This window comes from Mytilus trossulus, chromosome 2 (genome assembly GCF_036588685.1).
Source record: "Mytilus trossulus isolate FHL-02 chromosome 2, PNRI_Mtr1.1.1.hap1, whole genome shotgun sequence".
Taxonomy (NCBI): domain Eukaryota; kingdom Metazoa; phylum Mollusca; class Bivalvia; order Mytilida; family Mytilidae; genus Mytilus; species Mytilus trossulus.
Window position 1 is genome coordinate 42,342,978 of NC_086374.1, and position 23,066 is coordinate 42,366,043.

General features: G+C 32.5%; 1 protein-coding gene across 1 annotated transcript; it reads left to right on the top strand.

The window, feature by feature from the left end:
• Positions 1 to 21,795: 21,795 nt before the first annotated feature.
• Positions 21,796 to 23,061, top strand: LOC134705773 (uncharacterized protein K02A2.6-like). Its single transcript, XM_063564490.1, has 2 exons — positions 21,796 to 22,487; positions 22,692 to 23,061. Exons 1-2 carry the CDS (start codon positions 21,796 to 21,798, stop codon positions 23,059 to 23,061), a joined length of 1,062 nt encoding a protein of 353 aa, XP_063420560.1.
• The last annotated feature ends 5 nt before the right edge of the window (positions 23,062 to 23,066 follow it).

A 23,066-nucleotide genomic window follows, 5' to 3' on the forward strand; every position in this document is an offset into this window, starting at 1 on the left:
TGAAAGAGGGAGGTTTGGCATGCCACAAAACCAGGTTCAACCCACCATTTTTCCTTTACAAATGTCCTGTACCAAGTCAGGAATATGACCATTGCTATATTATTGTTCGTTTCTGTGTGTGTTTCATTTTAACGTTGCGTCGTTTGTTTTCTCTTATTTTTTAGTGTAAATTCACTTTGCGATAAGACGTGTCACGGTACTTGTCTATCCCAAATTCATGTATTTGGTTTTGATGTTATATTTGTTATTCTCGTGGGATTTTGTCTGATGCTTGGTCCGTTTCTGTGTGTGTTACATTTTAGTGTTGTGTTGTTGTTCTCCTCTTATATTTAATGCGTTTCCCTCGGATTTAGTTTGTTACCCCGATTTTGTTTTTTGTCCATGGACATGAGTTTTGAACAGAGGTATACTTCTATAGTCTTTATTTAGGCAAATTAAACACTGATATGTAATTTTTCTTCAACAATATTTGTATTCTCTTTTCTTTTTTTTTCATTTAAACTAAGCTAAATACATCTATGACAAATTAAAATCAGATGTATTTTAAGGTATTCTGTCAATAAACAAATATAAGAAGAGGCAACTGTACCAAGAATTATTTTGTTATATTCTTATTGTGTTTACGGGCTGAAATACTGTTATTTATTTTCTGACATATAAAAAAAAGTTTGAATTGAGTGTTTAATCGTACTTATTCTTTATTTCATTTAAAATATTTTTTAACATTTTCCCGAATTAATTTGCAATTTTCATCGTGATCATTATTGCAGACTCATCACACCGTTTTAACGTTTGTCTTAGGGGTATTTTTTTCTGAAGAAAATAATGTTGACTGTTGTATATTTCACATTTTTACCTATTATGTTTGTTTTTTATGTCATGCATCGTTGAAAATATAATGGAATTTGCTGCGATTGTCATAGTGAGAGGTTTAGCTAGCTTTAAAAGCAGGTTCAATCCACCGTTTCCTACATAAGAAAATGTATGTACCAAGTGTGGAATATGACAGTTGTTATCCATTCGTTTGAGCTTTTGATTTTGCCATTTGATAAAGGACTTTCCGTTTTGAATTTTCCTCGGAGCTCAGTATTTTGTTATTTTACTTTTTACTTTAGATCTTTTTTGACCCTGGAGGAAAAATATGGCGTAATTGTTTTCATCATGAGGGTTCCTGAGGATATTTGAGAACATTTTTACTTCATGATTTCATTATGAGGATAAATTTAGAAATGTGAAGTGCATTCGGAATGCTGTACAGTTCATTTTCTGAAATAATGAAATGAAATTCGACTTTGACATCCACGGTTGTTTAAAGTAAAAGTCGAAAAGATGCACGCACATGGATATGTACATCCTTGTTCATTTGTATATCGCAATGCATGTTCTCTCCCTAATATTGCATATAATAGTTGCCACTTAGCATTTAACAACCATCTATTAGTCCAATTATCTTATCATAATGTATAACAACACGAAACAAACTGCCAACTACAGATTTACACTTAAGTTAGAAAGCCGAAATTATTCCAATACATAAACCACTCATTCATATTTCTTTTATAAATTTCATGCACCCAAAAAAAATTTGGATTTTCTTTCACCAGGAACGCTTAAAAGTTTAAAATATGTGAAAGCCAAAAATGTATAGAAAAAGGAGTGAAGATCTTTATGATCAATAAAGTATCTGCTCATTCGCCACATTCTATATAAAAAAGAAGATGATTGCCAATGAGACAACTATCCACAAAAGACCAACATGACACAAACATTAACAATTATTGATCACCGTACGGTCTTCAACAATGCCCATACCGTATATAGTCAGCTATAAAAGGCCCCGATAAGACAATGTAAAACAATTCAAACGAGAAAACTAATGGCCTCATTTATGTAAAAAGATGAACGAAAAACAAATATGTAACACATAAACAAACGACAACCACTGATTTACAGGCTCCTGACTTGGGACAGGCATATACATAAATAATGTGGCGGGGTTAAACATGTTAGCGGGATCCCAACCCTCCCCTAACCTGGGTCAGTGGTATAACAGTACAACATAAGAACGAACTATAAAAATCAGTTGAAAAAGGCTTCACTCATCAGATAGACAAAAAATACAAGTGGACATGTTCTTGTCAAAAGTCAAGAAACATATAGTTCTGTTGTTGTTGATACTTCCAGTCTGTTATATATGCTTTTTAAGCAAATTGCTAAGTTATATATAAGGCCGTTAGTTTTTAAAATTGGAGTGTTTCATATTTTTCATGTCGAGATCTTTTAATCGACTTTTTGTATTTGTTTTTTCATAACCGAAGGTCGTACGGTTCACTATAATTTTATGTATAGTTGTCTCATTGGCAAACATACCAGATCTCTTTATTATTACACAAGAGCTAAATCCATATATGATCAGCTTTGCCTGAAGGAGGTTTTTTAATATTTTTTTAATTTTATAAACTGACAATTGAAGAAATGTTTGTTATAAATCACGGTTGCCGAAATCCTGACTTCTGAGCTGATGATACCCTCGGGGACTGAAAGTCCACCAGCAGTGATTTTGACCCAGTGCTATAACAACTAAAAACAGCACATTATAACGGTAATTTGTAAATAAATGCCGTACTTTCTTTATTTAAAAAAAAAATATTGTTATGAGTTCAATTTCCACTTCATTTTTCAAAAGAAGATATATTCTAGTAAATAAGCATCAATATATTTCAGCTATGAAGATTTGTAATCTCTAAAATTACTCATATTTCCCTTGGGCACTACTCGCGGGAAATAAAGTTAATACTATAGTACAATAAAAACCATTATTTGAAAATCGGTATTAAAAAGTGTCTGCAACTATTAAAATCAATTTAAAAAGTGTATATATATATATATATGTGCCACAAACATTCGGTGTCAATATTTCTTTAATACACCATATCCGGATTTCGACAATAAATGTCTCTTCAGTGATGTTAGGGATCGAAACGGTATTTGGAAGGCCATATAAAAAGCACCCTCATTTTTAGAGAAAGTACCCTCATTTTTAGATTAACTCTTGAATTTTAAGAGTCAATATATAGGATGAACGGATCATATAAACCGGAGGGAAAATATGATACATGCCCAAACAAAAATGTATGTGGCACAACATCCTGTCCACAAGTTAACAATTTTTTTTTTTCTGTGACGTATTAAATTTATTATAAGATCCATTTTGTTACAACCTGTGATCAATTTTATTTGGCAATCGCCAATGGCAGTCAGCAGGGTTAAAGAACATCAGTTGTTCGACCTGTTAGTCAAATGCGTTTTGTTTAAATATACTTTTTCACTCTTTTGGTCTTTTGGAAAATGTTGTTTGTGCTGTTTTTAGACCCTTCTACAACGAAATTTGTTTGACATGCACACGTATAAAAATTGCGGTTTTTATCCAACGCAGTCATAGGTTTGAACGTAGTTTTCAATTTAGACTCGTTTATATTTTTTGTTTGGGCATGTATCATATTTTCCCTCCGGTTTATATGATCCGTTCATCCTATATATTGACTCTTAAAATTCAAGAGTTAATCTAAAAATGAGGGTACTTTCTCTAAAAATGAGGGTGCTTTTTATATGGCCTTCCAAATACCGTTTCGATCCCTAACATCACTGAAGAGACATTTATTGTCGAAATCCGGATATGGTGTATTAAAGAAATATTGACACCGAATGTTTGTGGCACAACATCCTGTCCACAAGTTAACATTTTTTTTTTTTCTGTGACGTATTAAATTTATAATAAGATCCATTTTGTTACAACCTGTGATCAATTTTATTTGGCAATCGCCAATGGCAGTCAGCAGGGTTAAAGAACATCAGTTGTTCGACCTGTTAGTCAAATGCGTTTTGTTTAAATATACTTTTTCACTCTTTTGGTCTTTTGGAAAATGTTGTTTGTGCTGTTTTTAGACCCTTCTACAACGAAATTTGTTTGACATGCACACGTATAAAAATTGCGGTTTTTATCCAACGCAGTCATAGGTTTGAACGTAGTTTTCAATTTAGACTCGTTTATATTTTTTGTTTGGGCATGTATCATATTTTCCCTCCGGTTTATATGATCCGTTCATCCTATATATTGACTCTTAAAATTCAAGAGTTAATCTAAAAATGAGGGTACTTTCTCTAAAAATGAGGGTGCTTTTTATATGGCCTTCCAAATACCGTTTCGATCCCTAACATCACTGAAGAGACATTTATTGTCGAAATCCGGATATGGTGTATTAAAGAAATATTGACACCGAATGTTTGTGGCACAACATCCTGTCCACAAGTTAACAATTTTTTTTTTCTGTGACGTATTAAATTTATAATAAGATCCATTTTGTTACAACCTGTGATCAATTTTATTTGGCAATCGCCAATGGCAGTCAGCAGGGTTAAAGAACATCAGTTGTTCGACCTGTTAGTCAAATGCGTTTTGTTTAAATATACTTTTTCACTCTTTTGGTCTTTTGGAAAATGTTGTTTGTGCTGTTTTTAGACCCTTCTACAACGAAATTTGTTTGACATGCACACGTATAAAAATTGCGGTTTTTATCCAACGCAGTCATAGGTTTGAACGTAGTTTTCAATTTAGACTCGTTTATATTTTTTGTTTGGGCATGTATCATATTTTCCCTCCGGTTTATATGATCCGTTCATCCTATATATTGACTCTTAAAATTCAAGAGTTAATCTAAAAATGAGGGTACTTTCTCTAAAAATGAGGGTGCTTTTTATATGGCCTTCCAAATACCGTTTCGATCCCTAACATCACTGAAGAGACATTTATTGTCGAAATCCGGATATGGTGTATTAAAGAAATATTGACACCGAATGTTTGTGGCACAACATCCTGTCCACAAATTAACAATTTTTTTTTTTCTGTGACGTATTAAATTTATAATAAGATCCATTTTGTTACAACCTGTGATCAATTTTATTTGGCAATCGCCAATGGCAGTCAGCAGGGTTAAAGAACATCAGTTGTTCGACCTGTTAGTCAAATGCGTTTTGTTTAAATATACTTTTTCACTCTTTTGGTCTTTTGGAAAATGTTGTTTGTGCTGTTTTTAGACCCTTCTACAACGAAATTTGTTTGACATGCACACGTATAAAAATTGCGGTTTTTATCCAACGCAGTCATAGGTTTGAACGTAGTTTTCAATTTAGACTCGTTTATATTTTTTGTTTGGGCATGTATCATATTTTCCCTCCGGTTTATATGATCCGTTCATCCTATATATTGACTCTTTAAATTCAAGAGTTAATCTAAAAATGAGGGTACTTTCTCTAAAAATGAGGGTGCTTTTTATATGGCCTTCCAAATACCGTTTCGATCCCTAACATCACTGAAGAGACATTTATTGTCGAAATCCGGATATGGTGTATTAAAGAAATATTGACACCGAATGTTTGTGGCACAACATCCTGTCCACAAGTTAACAATTTTTTTTTTTTTCTGTGACGTATTAAATTTATAATAAGATCCATTTTGTTACAACCTGTGATCAATTTTATTTGGCAATCGCCAATGGCAGTCAGCAGGGTTAAAGAACATCAGTTGTTCGATCTGTTAGTCAAATGCGTTTTGTTTAAATATACTTTTTCACTCTTTTGGTCTTTTGGAAAATGTTGTTTGTGCTGTTTTTTAGACCCTTCTACAACGAAATTTGTTTGACATGCACACGTATAAAAATTGCGGTTTTTATCCAACGCAGTCATAGGTTTGAACGTAGTTTTCAATTTAGACTCGTTTATATATATATATATATATATATATAAACAACTCGTCTAAACATCAACCCAACAATGTTAGATCTGTAAATTTGCTTTTGCAAATTTTTGGTTCTTCCCTCGCCGGGATTCGAACCCATGCTACTGTGATATCGTGACACCAAATCGCCTACACTGCAGTCGTCCCGCTAGACCACATGACCACCTGGGCTCTCAAAAAAAGAGCTTTCGGTGGCCATATGTTACCTTTCCACGTCAGTTTTAATCTAGAGGCGTGCTACAGTACATGATATATAAGGCATGAAGATATTATTGTTACAGATCAGCTAAATTATCTGTAGTAAAGGATCCTACAAATTAATGTAAGATACAGTCACAGAAAATAATTATATTCATAAGTACGTCTGAGTCAGTGACAACCCTACAACAGATGTATCCATCGGATCGCCATCAATGATGGTGATACATGGCTGTGTACATAATGTATATACAACTCGTCTAAACATCAACCCAACGCTGTTAGATCTGTAAATTTGCTTTTGCAAACTTTTGGTTCTTCCCTCGCCGGGATTCGAACCCATGCTACTGTGATATCGTGACACCAAATCGCCTGCACTGCAGCCGTCCCGCTAGACCACACGACCACCTGGGCTCTCAAAAAAAGAGCTTACGGTGGCCATATGTTACCTTTCCACGTCAGTTTTAATCTAGCGGCGTACTACAGTACATGGTATATAAGGCATGAAGATGTTTTTGTTATATATATATACGTCTTAACAACTGACAACTTTACGACTGATCCTTCAATTTGATCAGCAGTGAAGAGTGATACGCGACTGAAACCACATGTTATATTCAAAATTACTCGAGCTCTAAATATCAGCATAACAATGTTATATCTGCAAAGTTACAAAAGCAAATGTTTGTTCTTTCCTCGCCGGTATTCGAACTCCTGCTATTGAGATGTCGAGACAACATTGCTTGTACGGAGTACAGCGCTCTAGACCACTCGGACACCTAGACTGAACCAAAAAAATCGACTTTCGGGGTCCTAATGTTATCTTTAAACGTCAGTATAATCTAGGGTTGTTGGCATTTCTGGCAGATTTCAGCAAGCTAGGAATCAAAAGAGGTAGAATAATTAAATTTTTTAAAGTTTTCTTTTGTCATTTTCTTGCTAAAAAGATTAATGGCTTCACAACAACAAATCTATTTGTTACACATTTATTTGTTAACATGAATAATTTCCTGTGTGATGTAGAGATTATTTACACTTTAATCTGAAATCTTTTATAAAAGAGCGCTATGTTTTGTGCAGGTTTGTGCTTGTGTAACCCAAGTCAAGAGAACGACCAGTTCATTTAATGTGCAGCGCTGCGACAGGGGGTAATAAACATGATCGGATACACTTGCTTGGTTTAGCATGGTGATGAGATCTGATATTTGATTTCACAAGTAAGAATTTAAATAAATATTGTGCAACACAAACATCAGTTGTGAAAATAATTGAAATTAAATAAAAAGTCATTTTGCCTTTACCCCGAAATTATCATATTGTCGTCCTATTATCGTTAATTTTGCTTGATTTAAAGTCGCAGTTGAATTTGCTGCTAACAGATTATGTTTGATTTGAAAAAAAAATTTCACACGTTTTTTTAAATTCTAAGTTAAATTATATAGATATATCTTATGATTCGAACACATTTAACTGTTTAATGATAAGAAATCTATTTACGATATGGAATGTTAAGTAAAATTACCGACCAATCAACATTGAAACAGAGGTACTTAAATTGTGTATACATGTTCCCTTATACCCTTTTATTATCAAATTTCAATTTTAATTGCAAGTGTTTAAAAAAAAAATTGGCTTTTTGAATCGTGTGTTTAGCGCTTATCGTTCTATATAATTATCGTTGTTATGGTGTAATAATTTGTTTTTTCATAAGTGTCGAGATTTCTTCTAAATTAAAACTATGTAAAACAAATAATCCTGTGCATAGGTGTTTAAACAAAAAATCATATAAATGAATTAGCTGACAAATTATCTTAACTTTTAAATATATATAGAAAATAGAATTCCAACTACAAACAATAAGACTTAACACAATATCGAATCAGACTTTAAAAAGAAACATCATAACTAAATACATGCATGCTGAATGTATAAATAACGAGTTAGTTTAGGCACACACATACATCGTACAGATCAACCAATCCAATGGTATCTATAAAGTTAACAAAGTGACATTTTTAATCTTTCCTCCTCACAACTATAAATGAGTTCGGTAAAGTGTGAACATAGCAATTATCATCATGTCTTACAAAAAGGTAATTGGCAGGGAGAGCTAAAATGAAAGCGTATTAAACGTATTGAACGATATCAGTTGTGTTTTTTTTTATCTTTCCAGATAAGGTAAAAAAAAAAAGTCAATGGTGGCGCATACATACATATGTTATTTACCTAAGAAAAAAGACTATGTTATACTATATATATAGAAATAAAGTTTAATAAAATAACAAAAAGGGGTTTATAACTAGTAAATGAGGTTGTGGGGAATACCATCCGTTTCGACAATGTTATTATACCTTACAATGCTGTAACTATCAAACTATACACTGTATGTAAAAAAAAAAGTGAAAGTTTTTCTATCTTCTTAAAGTATGTGATGACACAGTAGTGTACCCCTTAAACAATAAATATTAAAGAAACCTATTGACAGCAAAGATGTATTTTGCAAGAAGTTCGTTCGTCCTCAATGTACCCACACATTTTTATTGAACTGATGTCAACTTATGATTACTTTCAAATCTGCAAAAAAACAACAGCCTTTTAATATACATTTTTAAATTCAATTATCCAATACTGAAAAAATAGTGTTTGACAACTAATAATACAATGATTTCTAAAGTAGTATTCACTGAAGACGTGTATAAGAATAATTCTACTTAATTAAAGTTCTTGGTATTGAAATTGGGAAAAAAATAACTTTCCTGTCAAGACAATACTGAACTGATTTTCATTATGGAAAAAATACGTTAGAACTAGAGAAAAAATGTTCCTGTCACTTGTCAGTAGAGTGTTATTTGTATGTTTGATGTATAGTTCGTTGCTCTAATCTAACTTATATGCACTTGTTATTTAAACAATTTCACAGTTGATAGCTCATCTGTGTATTGCAAATGACAGCTTATGCATGTTGTGTAGAAGGAGACATTCTCTTTTTCTGATTTTATTAACTTAGCTTTAACCCAACTAAAAATAAAAAGGACGATTAATACAGATAGTTCAAATGAACTAGGCGTATCAGTAGTTAGGTTCATTTTCATTATAGATAGATCAAATAAACACAGAGAGCCGTGGTGGTGTAGTGGTTAGTGCATCAGACTACTTACACAAAGGTTCCTGGTTCGATTCCCGTTTCGGGAGGAAAATTTCAGAGACTGAATTTTCGGCTCTCCCTTGACACCATTTGCGAGTATGGTCTCGACGAAACGGTGATAGTTCGTCGGAAGGGGACGATAAATGGCTGACCCGTGTTAGGAGAGAGCCATCGCACTTGCACGTTAAAGACACCCTTGTAGATTTCGAAAAAGAGAAGGCTAATGCCGCTACAAGGCAGCACTCGAACCCGCAAAGTGTAAAGGGATTAACATAAGTTACAAAACTTCTTTCCCAATCCACTATACATAAAAATGTTTAAACTAAATAAACCAGGCGTTTCAGTAGTTAGGTTCATTTTCATAGTACTCATCAGCGGAAATTGAATAAAAGCCGTTGATTACCAATTATTAAATAAATTACATACATGTAGTTGAAAGCCACAAGACATTCCTAGCTTGGTTTCCTCCAAGTTTATTTAAAACCTGCAAAATAGATGTGAAATGAGAAAATGAAAATAGCTTTACAAAATACAAAGTTCACAAAGTCAAAGATTCAAGCATTTAATAGCTTTGCCGAAAGAGGAAGTTTACCTTATTCCCATCAATGTGCAATTTAAAAGCATGACAAAATAGCTGATTACAATCGACATTTCTCTTCCAAACTTACCAAAATTCTATTCGAAATCGGCAGAAAAAGAAAATGATAACAAATAAACATATTGTGTACCGATTACGCTTTCATTAAAAGTATTATACACCTAGTACGATACTGGACAGACTTGCAGAGTTGATTAAATACTGTATCACAACGTGTCCTATTGTTGTAACTAGTTATCTATGTCTATGTCATAATGAACATAGAATGAAATATCAAAATGGTCATATACAAATACAATAACATTGGGTTGACCTATCCTGCAATTTCACTTTACTCTCATTGAAAGTCTTTACTAGTAGCTGCTTTTTATTCAAAATTGTGAAATTTTCATTTGCTGTGTGGTATGTAAAATCAAAAACATCAAGCAACCTTGTGTAGGTTAAGACGAACAAGTAATAAGAGTGCTATCCTATTTCGGAAAACTTGAGATCACACAGTCTTTAGTTGTTTATGTTGTGTTTCGTGGTTTTGTGTACTGTTGTTCCAATTCTGTTTTGGTGATTGCGTTGTCCATTTATTTCGACCTACGAGTTTGAATGTCCGATTAATATTTCGCTTCGTTTTTGCCAAACATAACTTTCAATTGGGAGATAAATACCCCGTATGCAGGTGCTGCTGTAATGTTGCTACTCAGAAATGGAAAGTTCACAATTGGAAAGCTGAAATCATCTCTTTTGTCGTTTCAGCGATCAAGCTGATTATATGTCACGATAAATTTTGTTTTCAACCGACTCTCATTGTCAATTTCTAGATGTAATCCAGATGAATAAATGGTGATGCCAAAAACTTCAAGATAACTAGAAGCAGTAATTTTTCTATGTTTCAACAAATGTCTACTTCTTGTAAAACCTGGATAAAAATGCACAACAGACTTCAAAAGACAATTAAACACACGTTATCTGTCACATTGCGTTTTCTGGTGAATTTGATTTTTTACCCGAATAAAACGATAGATGATTAAGATGTAGTGGATTGCAAAACTCGTGATAGAATAATCATTAATATATACAAATTAAGTGCCTTTGTTATATATGTAGTCATATACACATACTTTTTAATTGTTTTTTTTAATTCAAAGCAAGGTCACCCCGTGGGAAATGCAAATATCAATCTATATCTGTAATTATGTTTTGTAAACAATAATTTATTATGAATAATACAGATAACAATATAAATTCACGTTCACAAATTGGATTCAAATTAATTATTTAATAAAAGAGGGACGGAAGATACCAAAGGGATAGTCAAACTCATAAATATAAAACTAACTGACAACGCCATGGCTAAAAATGAAAAAGACAAACAGAAAAACAATAGTACACATGACACAACATAGAAAACTAAAGAATAAACAACACGAACCCCTCCAAAAACTAGGGGTGATCTCAGGTGCTCCGGAAGGGTAAGCAGATCCTGCTCCACATGTGGCACCCGTCGTGTTGCTTATGTGATAAAAGTAGACAGAAAATATGAAAAACAATTAAAACTGCAATGCTTCAATGAAAGAGGGACGAAAGATACCAGAGGGACAGTCAAGCTCATAAATCGAAAATAAACTGACAACGCCATGGCTAAAACATTAATATTTCGTTGTGAGTTGGACCCCTGCTGATGGCAGATCTGCCCAAAATATAAGAAAAGGCACAACCTTTAAATAAAAACCCATTAATGTATACGAATACTTTATCGTTTGATAACTCTCAATATTTTCAATTTATTTAGCCTTCTTACTGTTTTGGATCAAGCGCTACTGATGATTCCGGTTTAGTCAGAACGCGCGTATAGCTTTGTTTGTGTTTGTTTTTTGCCATTGGGATATCTTTTTGCATATTCAGCCCCCTCGTTTATCGTATTCCTATTCTAGTCAGTTTAGATTTAATGAACAGCAAATTACATATACCAAAAGTGATGTAATACATGCACATTACGAAATCGTTTTCCTGACATCAGAAACTATTGAGTGATGATGAAATATATATCCAAGGTAGAAAGGCTTGGCTTTAATTGTAAGAAAATCGATATATAATTCTGACAGTCATAGTATTAAAATACATCCTTGAAGTTTTATTCTTCCAGCGCAGTTGACTAATCTTTGAAGCAATACAAACATGCAGATCTCCTGTATTCGTTTAAAGCAATGGCATAACACAACGTATAAATAATCACTGAATACCTGTAGGCGGCTTTGAAATATATTTTATTTATTGATTTCAATCAAGAAAATAGTATGAAATCTGTTATTTTATAAATTTTGAATTTGCAGGCTTATTCATAATTTGTATATTTGTTCGTATTCATTAGCATACTGAACAAGTTAGTTCTGAGTAAATCTGTGAAATCCTTTAAGATGATCAGTCAACGTATGTGTCATCGGCAAAACAAATTTTAATACAAATCTTTTTTTAATTTTTTTTATTAGTTATTCTTTATAATAAGCATTTACATAAATTGTTGTGAAGGTTATTTTGTTGGAATTTCCATTCAGTAACCCAATTTATTTAAAGTGATATGGTGAACTTACTTAGAACGGACAATGTTTTCTAAAAGAAGTTGAATAGACTTTATGCTACATACAAATGTTAAAGATTACTCGTAAAGAATTTCATTTTATCATGCCGAAAGGCTCTATTAAAAAGTTCTGAATAAAGAACAAAAGAGTTACAGAAATGCTTAAAAAAGATGGATAGAAAGCGAAGTGACAGTCGAAAAAATAAGCACCTTGAAACGATTGAATGTAAACAAGACTCTGAAAACCGATGCATGTTAACGAGAAGCTTGAAATGGATGAATGTAGACCAGACTCTCAAAACCGATGTATATAAACTTGTCTTGAAACCGATGAATTTAAACCAGAACTGCAAAACCAATGAATTCAAACCTGAATTTCAAAACCGACCAATGCAAACTAGATTTAAAAAACTGGTGTATAGATACCGGATTCTCAGATCACTTTTATGTAAACCCGATTATCAGGATCGATTTATGACAACATGCATATAAAAACTGATGACTTCAAACCAGAATCACAACCAATAATGTGAAAAAAAATCTTAAAATAAACATATTGATTTATGTAAATCAGAATCGCAGAACCTGAAAGCAATATATGAAAAACATAATCCTAAAACCGTTGCATGAAAACAAGAATCTCAAAACAGAATCTTAAAAACTAATAATTGTGAACCCGAATATCAAAACTTATGAATGTAAACTAGAATCTTTAAACTAATGATTGTAAACAAGGATATAAAAATCAATGAGTGTAAACAAGAATCTTTAAACCGATGATTGTAAAAGAGGATATCAAAATCAATGAGTGTTAACTAGAATCTTTAAACCGATGATTGTAAACAAGGATATCAAAATCAATGAGTGTTAACTAGAATCTTTAAACCGATGGTTGAAAACAAGGATATCAAAATCAATGAGTGTTAATTAGAATTTTTAATCCGATGATTGTAAACAAGGATATCAAAATCAATGAGTGTTAACTAGAATCTTTAAACCGATGATTGAAAACAAGGATATCAAAATCAATGAGTGTTAATTAGAATCTTTAAACCGATGATTGTAAACGAGGATATCAAAATCAATAAGTGTTAACTAGAATCTTTAAACCGATGATTGAAAACAAGCATATCAAATCAATGAATATAAACTTAAATATTTAAACCGATGATTGTTACCCTGAATCTTGAATCCTGATTTTAAAAACTAATGATTGTTTACTGGAATATAAAACTGATATGTATATAGAAACTTTATTTTCAAAATAGGATATCAAAATCAATGAATGTAAACCAGAATCTTACATAAAGGCAACAGTAGTATACCGCTGTTCGAAATTCATAAATCGATAGAAAAAAACAAATACGGGTTAGAAACTAAATCTGAGGGAAACGCATTAATTATAAGAGAAAAACAACAACACAACATTAAAATGTAAAACACACAGAAACGAACTAAGGATAAGACAAAATCCGACGAAAATAACAAATACAACATCAAAACTAAATACATGAATTTGTGATAGAAGTACCGTGACACGTCTTATAGCAATGCGATTTCACACTCAAATATAAGAGAAACAAGCGACACAACAGAAATACACCTTTAAAATGTAACACACACAGAAACGAACTATAATATCACAATGGCCATATTCCTGACTTTCAACAGGACATTTTTTTTAAAGAAAACAAATAGTGGGTTGAACCTGGTTGTGTGGCATGCCAAACCTCCCACTTTTATGGCAATGTTAAATGTAACACTAAAATGACAACATTACATGACAAGACTACAATACACAGAGAAGCACACGAATAATAGCTAACAAAAGGTACCAGGTTTAAAATTTGATACGCCAGACGAGCGTTTCGTCCACACAAGACTAACCAGTGACGCTCAGATTAAAAAAGTTTGAAAGCCAAATCAAGTACAAAGTTGAAGAGCACTGAGAACCAAAAGTTATAAAAAGTTGTGCCCAATACGGCTAGGATTTCTGCCTGGGATAAGAACATCCTCATTAATTAGAATAATTCATACTTTTGCAAACAGTAAATTTTATAAAATGACTATATAATAGATATATATGATAAAACCAAAGTGGTGACCAGATACAGAATATCAAGGCAATAGTAGTATACCGCTGTTCGAAACTCATAAATCGATGCATGAATTTATAATCTCATTAACTTGTGTGTTTAAATTAGAATCTTAAAACCGATGCATGCAAACTGTAATTTCAAATGGATGAATTTTAGCCAGAAACTTAAATCGATGAATGTAAATCAAAATCATGAAAAAAATTCATATAAAACTAGAATATGAAAACTTATGAATTAATACCAAAATTTTATAACTAATGAATGTTGCCCAGAAAAAGAATTTAACAAACGATGAACGCAAACAGCAAACATTAACACAATGAATGTAAACCAAAAGCTCAAAACTTATATATGTGAACCAGTTCTTAACACCGATGTATATAAACAGCTGAATGTAAACCAGACTTCTGAAACCGATGTATGTAAATTATATTCTGAAACCCGATGTAATTAAACTAGAATCTTGAAACGGATGTATGTAAACCAAACTCTTAAACCCGATGCATATAAAACAGATTCTTGAAACGGATGAATGTAAATCAGGGGACGGTTTCACGAAGCTATCCTAAGACCTGTCATAAGATATATCTTAGGACATGTCTTATGATCCTCTTATGGCTATCCTAGGACATATCTCAGACCTCGTCTCGCAGCTATCATAAGATGATCTTAGCAAAGATATCCTAGACCTGTCGCAAGTTCTTTAAATTTTCAAGTATTAACATGGATTAATAGAAAAATTCATATAAATGTAGTATGTCTTTTGCACAAATTAATAAGCGTATTGATTATTAGATTATTTGCAAAATTATTATGAAAAAAATACAATTTATATAATTTCTATATTTATAAACACTGATTAACATTTGAACTTTAAATACAAAATTGAAAAAGAGGAATACAATTTGTCACTGTATCGGTTATAATAAGGTCAAAGGATAAAATCGTGTATACCAATACATTGAATGTTCATTGTTTGCAAATCGTGAAAATCCGTCAACCAATAAAGATTTAATTGTGAGCAGGAAAGGAGAATATATAATTCGATAATAATAAGTTAATTTGCTAAATTATTATAAACAATGCGTGAAATTTATATAAATAAGCTTATGACTATCCTAAGACCATCATAAGACACCTCTCGTTATAATAATGCAACCCATATAAAGCGTTACGTCATTACTATACCGTATAGCAGGTTATTTTCGCGGATAGAACAAAATCACCAAAATAAATTCCGCCAATTTAAAAGTGTTTATGCAAAGGTATTGATTCAAGTTTTCAATCCGCCAAAGTAATAACCGCCCAATATTTCGTATACCTTTTTCAATGCGAAAATAACCCGCTATACCGCTCTTTGTGTTTTCCGTATATAAATATATAGAAAATTATGGGCAGTTTGAAAAACTTTAAATTGGAAATATATATCTATAATACTAAAATTACGAGGTTCAATTTGTCAGCCGTCATCACGTGAAAATGACGAATCAAAGAATTCAACTTTATATACAACTTATATAGTACAAAGGTGTAGATTAAACATTACACCACTCCAGGCCCTTTTGTTTTCCACGTAATTAATATTGCCAATAATTAAGAAGTTCCGGGTCGATTCCGATACCGATACCAATAGTATAATCACCTGTTACTTATTACCTTATCTGTACGTTCCGCATCTGACAGGGGCACCTACAAACAGTGTATGCAGGATTAATATGCTATATACACGGGTCATAATCACAGGGTTGACACTACTAAATTGTCAAATTGTTACCTATTGTAGTATTTTAATCAGTAAAACTTTCTAAGATAACAATACGAATACTAAAAATCTGGACTAAAAATAAGGCGTATAGGTACAGTTTTCAATTTGTTAGCGGGCAAACAGCGAATCAAAGAATTCAACTTATCTTATAACTAATATTAGCCGTATTTAGCCGTATTTGGCACAACTTTTTGGAATTTTTGGTCCTCAATGCTCTTCAACTTTGTATTTATTTGGCTTTTTAACTATTTTGATATGAGCGTCACTGATGAGTCTTATGTAGACGAAACGCGCGTCTGGCGTATAAAATTGTAATCCTGGTACTTTTGATAACTATAGGACAATGCTGTTGATTAAAAAATACTCCATTCCAGGACCTTTTGTTTTCCAAATAATTAGTATTTATCATGACCAATAATTGATAAGTTCCAGTTCGACGGGTTCAAACAGAAAGATTTGAAAGCAGAGAAAACTGTGTATCTTATAAACGGCATGATTTTATCAGATGACAATACTAATACTAAAGTAAGGCTTGCACATAGTTATATACTTTAATTCAGTCACGGACCTGCGATGTCACGGGTGTGTTCTAGTATATTTATATTTGTATGAGTTAATGTTTTGCTTTAATTCAGAAATATATTTCCTTTAGTCTGTCAACAGGTACTATGCATTGATTTTATACTCAAATTAGAAACACATCATGTTTCTTCAGCAGACAAATATAAATACAAGAACGAGGTTATGAGGCAGTTGCCCAAAAATTCGGATGACAAAAAAATATTGAAAAATAAACTTTGATATATAAAGCAATATTACAATAGGATGATGTAGCATAGCCATATATGTTATAACAAATGAGTTTGAATCAACTGAAGAAACCCCGAAGAGCAATAATGTAGATTGAAAATATTCAAATCGTTCTTAATATTTTGCTACGACACCCGTTGAATTTAAATGAAAGTAAATATGTCTTTTTTATTTTTTTTTGGTTTCTAAATATGAAAACTTCTAATAAAATAAAAAAACATTCGACAACTGTATGTATTTGTTTTCTTAAACAAATATGGACTTTATTTTTTTATCTGATATAGAAGTAGTATTATTAGCAAATTCTTGTTTAATTTGTGAAATTGCTCACGTAATATATTATCAGTTATCTATAATAATCGTCTTGAGGGGATATTTATTTACCTATTGTCGTTGGGAATTGTCAGACATTGTTGCACTTTTTCTTTAAACATATTGATCAACGACCGACATATATTTACTTGAGAAATTTTCTATGTAAGTACATGTATATATCGGTCATGACCTGCATAGCAAGTAGACCTAATGACCATAGAGAATTATCTGCAATGAAAAACTTATAAACGAAGAGCGAATGATAAAGAACAACGATTTTTATCAGTATTTGAAGAATATATAACTTTAGACAATGACTACGACTTCTTGTGGCAATATGCTAAATTTACTGTTTGAACTTTAACATTGAAATGACTTTTGACTACTCCCCCGACTAGTGGAAATTTCAAATTGTGTGGACACTGTGTTTAAGATAACTTTCACTATCAACTGACTCTGTGCACCGAAATACAAACAGGCTCTTGCTATATGATCAATAAAATGAATTGATTAGTGACAATTTATATTTAGACGGTTATCAGAATCAGACAAATGCGTTTCATATTTGTGTTTGGGAATAAAGAATATCTTTGAGACATATTAACACCCGAGCATTGTCGACGTCCTTAACAAAGGATGCTTCTTTCTGAAATTATGTACACTGTAAATTTATGTCCATTCATGAAATTTAGGGACACTTCAAATTGTTTAGAATTGTTCAAATTGAATTAGAAAATGCCTGTACCAAGTCAGGAATATGACAGTTGTTATCCATTCGTTTGAAGTGTTTGGACTTTTGATTTTGCCTTTTGATTTTGCCTTTTCCTTTTTGAATTTTCCTCGGAGTTCAGTATTTTTGTGTTTTTACTTTTTTTGTATATTTTTAAAACATTATAATTGAACACAACCAATGCATGTCAATCTCCTATCGGTGGAAATAGATTAAGACAAAGTTCAGGGAAATGGCCGGTTTTATGTGTTTGTTATATTTTAATGTTGTGGCTTCATTCTCCTCTTTTATATTTGATGCGTTTCCATCAGTTTTGGTTTGTTACCCGAATTTTTTTTCTATCGATTTATGAGCTTTGAACATCGGTATACTACTTTGCCTTTATTTATCTTATAGTTCGATTCTATCTTTTTTTGTATTGTCTTTTGTTTTCTTGCACATTGTACAATTACTCAGTGTTTCTGTTGTTTCGTTGTTTTCCTCTTATAGTTGATGTGCTTCCCTAGATTTTAGTTTGTAACAAACTCGCGTTTGTTTTCTCTTGATCGATTTATAACTTTCGAACAACGGTATCATACTGTTGCCTTTATTTGACAATCTTTTATATTATAATATCGTTTTAAGTACAAAGTTAAAACCAGACGTAGTTCTATAATTGTTATAGAACTGCCCATTAGTTAAATATATTTATTGGCCCGCTATCGATGATGAATTTGTCAAAAGGTAAAATCACTCAACTCCGAGGGAAATTCAAAACGGAAAGTCCCATAACAAATGAATAAATAAGAATATTGCAACCTTTATAATCTGTTAACATTGATGACTTTTATTATTGTTTGCGTCGTTTGGTTGTTGTATCATTGACGTATGATCCACATTTCCGCATATTCATGTTGTATATGTACTACTTTGGTTAATGATGAAACACAACGATACAAAAAATTGAAACCTCCCTGGTTTGTAGATATATAAATTGTGTCAGTTCATATAATCTTTTTGTTCGTGCATTATCACAGGAGGTATTGTCGTCAAATCAAGGAGCGTGTATTACAGTGATTCATGATTTTGATATTTTACTCTCCCAACCGATTGTTTAAATTATGTACAAATAATCATACAACAATAAAATAGGTGTTAAAATCACGTTTTACGTCAAACTCGCAATATTTAAAATAAGCTTGTTTAAAATAAACCCAAGTTTTTTTTTAATTAAAACCATAAAACGGTTCGGAACAATACATAGTTACATGCGCAACTAGTTTACAATTCCTCATATAAATTACAATATCATCAATAAAGACTTGTTTTATACATTCTATGAATATGAACAGAAGGAGACGTGCTGGTTAAGTTTACCGCACTACAACATTACGAAAAAAAAAACAAAAGGACCATAAGAAGATTATAAAAAGTTAGCAACAATACATATGTAATCTATACAACATGTTAATCTTTTATTCTCCAGAGAAATTAAACAGAAAAATTCATTGATCATTATTTTTAAACTGAAAAATATTTGTATTGGTTTTTATAGCTTGGACAAAAAGAAAAACCACGACTTCTGTTCTTTTACCGTCTCTACACGGAATAAAGATGTTATGCTAACTTCACAAGACTTTATTTCATAGCAATGGAGTCTTCCAAAAGTCCTTCAATATAATATATCACATTATATCACAGCATAGTCTGGCTACTTACTAGTAATTTTAGATTCTACCGATATAATAGCTTATTTATAAACAGATTACAAAATATTGAGTACCTGAAAATATTTAAAACTACCAATTTTGACAGCTGATGGCATATTTTGAGTATTGATTCCATAAATGCATAAAAGAAAATCGTTCACCTAACCCAAAATACTGCAGAAAGTAAAGTTAATTCGTTTTGGTAGGCGCAGTAATTCGATAATGTTTTACTAAATTTTACGTTCAATCTATTTTTTGACGTCGACAACTCAAAACAACAATTTATCAAGTATTTATAATCTGTAAAGTCGTAATTTCGAACACAATTCCGTATGCATAATCTTTTAAATATTAGGTCGATAACAAGATATAAAGATACATGTAATTGGACTCATTTACTACAAAAAGTTTTATTGGAGTTTGAAGAACCGTTGGTAAAGAAGGTAAAACGCTTTGGTTGGAAAAGCAAACCTTCATTTCGAGTAATCCATATCAAAATCAAACGGTCTAGTTTTGCAATTTGATCTTTTCACCTAACTAAAGTTCTAATTTCACAGTTCTCTCATTAAGCATATATTTTGATTGTGGAAAAAGTCCTGAATCAGATTTGCTAAATAGAGGCAACAGAAGTATAAAATAAAATCACAAAAATACTGAACTCCGAGGAAAATTCAATAAGGAAAGTCCCTAATCAAATATAAATCAAAAGGTGATACAGACTTGAAAAAATAACATAAATTAGACATAAAAAATTATTGTATTTAGTACTAAATATACGATAAACCGATGCAAACGTTTTTTCCGTCGTTAAAAGACAACACTGAGACGCTTGTCGTTCCATCCTGTGTGTTATAAAGTTCACCACACTTTATTACCGTATCATCTGTTAAAGTAATTATAATTGACAGATCAGCAACTCTCACATGTCTGCACGTTCTTAAATAAACATGCAATTAAATAGATCAATTGAAGTTCTTATACACATGTTGTCATTCTGTAGTCTGACCATCAAACGATGTACTTGTTAATAAATTAGTTATAGAAACTGGATTGTATTATTACATAGCAAAGATATTACACATTTTGGCGACGAGGAAAAAACTGAATATTAAAATAAATGTGAATTTCTACAAGTGAGAATGCCGACATACGGGAAATTAGACTCTTTTGATGAATCCGAAGATTGGACACAATATGTAGAACGTATGGAACATTATTTTAATGCTAATGAGATAGACGAAAAAGACCAGAAAAGGGATATTTTTTTAAGTGTTTGTGGAAAGAATACCTACAAATTGATAAGGGATTTATAAGCACCAGCCAAACCAGGAACGAAATCATTGGCCGATTTAACAAAACTAGTGAAAGACCACCGAGATCCTGTACCATCAGAAATAATTCAGAGATTTAAATTTAACAGTAGAACAAGACACAGCGATGAGTCAGTGAGGACATTTATTGCAGTACTAAGAAGTCTGACAGAACACTAATTATGGTGACACGTTAAACGCGATGCTACGTGACAGGTTAGTCGTCGGGATAAAGAGTGACCGCATACAGAGGAGGCTGTTAGCAGTGCCGAATTTAACATTTGATAAGGCATTGGAAATTGCTATCGCTATGGAGACTGCGAGACTGCAGAGAAGAATGCACAGGACATCCAAGCGAGTGGGACAAACGGAACATTTCAGAAACAAATCAATAAAGTTTTAAAATCATATACAAGAAACAACTCTGGAAATTCGAATCAAGGAGATTGTTACCGGTGTGGAGGAAATCACTTAGCCGCTGAATGCAGGTTTAAGGATGCAAAATGCCACAGTTGTAAAAAGAAAGGACATATCGCAAAGAAATGCCGTAACAAATCTGACAATGGGAATTTAAGTGAAAATCACAGAGAGTTTAAATCACGTTTTAAACCACGTGCTCATTTCATGGAACAGGATGAAAGTAGTGAAAGTGAAAATGAAGTTTACTCATTTTTTCATTTTGGAAATAAATATAATGAGGCATATCAAGTGCAAATCAATGTAAATGAATGTGAAATAGCCATGTAAATAGATACCGGAGCGTCCGTATCTATCATGAGCGAGGATACTTACAAGGAATACAAGTCGAAATTCAGAATCGAACCGACAAGTGCTAAACTCCGAACATACATGGGAGATCAGATTCCTGTAATAGGACGTACAATCGTCAATGTCAACTACAAGAAGGAAAGTGCAAAATTACCATTACTGATAGTGAAGCGTAAAGGTCCGAATTTACTAGGCCGAGACTGGTTGAACAAACTCCAACTGGATTGGAATGATATTTTCTCTGTCGTTGGAAGTGATAATCAATCGAGGGATTTAAATGTGATCTTAGAAGCAAATAAGGAGGTTTTCAAAGATGAACTTGGAACTGTAAAAGGCATGAAAGCAAAAATTGATGTCGATGAGAGTGCCGTTCCGAAATATTTCAAGGCTCGCCCTTTGTCGTATGCGTTGAAGGATAAAGTGGAGATGGAACTTGAACGTCTTGAGAAGGAGGGTCAGATTCAGCAAGTGGAATTTTCCGACTGGGCCGCTCCGATAGTACCTGTAGTTAAGGAGAACGGATCTATTAGAATTTGTGGTGACTACAAGGTAACCGTTAATGCCGTTTCAAAGTTAGACAACTATCCGATACCTAAAACTGAGGATTTGTACGCAACGCTTGGAGGAGGACAAGAATATACAAAATTGGATTTAAATCAAGCATATCAACAAATTGAACTTGATGAGGACAGTAAAAGGTATGTGACTATAAACACGCATAAGGGTTAATTCAGATACAATAGACTTCCTTATGGTGTGGCGTCCAGCCCATGTATTTTTCAAAGAACACTTGAAAATGTAGTTCAAGGTATAGCCAATATTTTGGTTCGAGTAGATGATATATTGATAACGGGTAAAACAAGAGAGGAACATCTAAATACTATTTCTGAGGTTTTGTCTAGATTTAAGAGAATCGGAATTCGGTTAAAGAAACAGAAGTGTGTGTTCATGGCCGAAGAAGTTGTTTATTTGGGATTTAAAATAAACAAACACGGAATCTACCCTCGAATCTACCCAGTGGAGAGTAAAGTTGAGGCGATCGATAAAGCACCAAGTCCGACAAACGTGACAGAATTGAAAGCTTATCTTGGAATGCTGAACTATTACAATAGATTCTTAGCGAATTTGTCTCACTTGTTAAAGCCGCTACATGTACTTCTACAGAAAGACACAAAATGGAGTTTGGAAAAAGAACAGGAAAAAGCATTCAAAGAGTCCAAACAGCTGTTGAAATCCTCATCAGCACTTGTACATTTCCGAAAAAGAAATTAATCTTA

What these genes read in the sequence shown, in the direction of transcription:
- LOC134705773 (XM_063564490.1), top strand. Translation starts at nt 21,796, where the DNA reads ATGAGCGAGGATACTTACAAGGAATACAAGTCGAAATTCAGAATCGAA. An exon ending in CTTGATGAGGACAGTAAAAG is followed by an intron (nt 22,488 to 22,691) that starts GTATGTGACTAT and finishes GGTTTTGTCTAG; the next exon opens with ATTTAAGAGAATCGGAATTC.